A 499-nucleotide genomic window follows, 5' to 3' on the forward strand; every position below is an offset into this window, starting at 1 on the left:
GGCTCCCCGAAGGGGCGGGGCCCCGACCTGGGAGTGGGGCGCAGCCTGGGCCAGGGCTGCCCACAGCCAGCAGAGCGGAGCGACGCTCAGTGGAGACGCTCCGGCCCCTGACGCAGCGGAAGTCGCTTTACCCACCGGGAGATCACACGCGACCCGCTGACCCCCGCCCGAGGGCCGAGCTCGCGATGCTGCCCGCTCAGTCCTGCCTGCCGGCCGCGGGCCGCGGGCTCTGGCCAGACCCCCAGTCGAGGCCGCGCCTCGGCTTGAGCCTGCCGGCCGCGGGCCGCTGGCCTGTGCTGGGCGCCCACTCCCCGCCGTCTGTGCGCTCTCTGCTGGGGCCGGGCACCGTAGCTGCTGCGCACTGCCCGGTGGCTGGTGGTCAGGCGACCAGCTGTGGGTCGCTGGAGCTGCCCCAGCTGCCCACGCAGAGGCTGGACCCAGGAGCTCCCAGCCCTGTCCGCCGCCCCGGAAGGCCTCGCGCCTCGCGAGCGGGCTCCCT

General features: G+C 76.2%; 1 protein-coding gene across 1 annotated transcript in view; it reads left to right on the plus strand.

Moving 5' to 3' along the window:
- Window positions 1-185: 185 nt before the first annotated feature.
- LSM14B (LSM14B, SCD6 homolog B (S. cerevisiae)) overlaps window positions 186-499 on the plus strand; it is a 5,179-nt gene continuing 4,865 nt past the window's right edge. Inside the window, exon 1 of the mRNA XM_012728152.1 lies at window positions 186-378. Within this exon, the coding sequence (XP_012583606.1) occupies window positions 186-378 (193 nt within the window). The remainder of the gene's footprint in view (window positions 379-499) is intronic.

The sequence above is a fragment of the Condylura cristata genome, unplaced genomic scaffold (assembly GCF_000260355.1).
Source record: "Condylura cristata isolate star-nosed mole 26May11 unplaced genomic scaffold, ConCri1.0 scaffold00022, whole genome shotgun sequence".
NCBI classification, from domain to species: domain Eukaryota; kingdom Metazoa; phylum Chordata; class Mammalia; order Eulipotyphla; family Talpidae; genus Condylura; species Condylura cristata.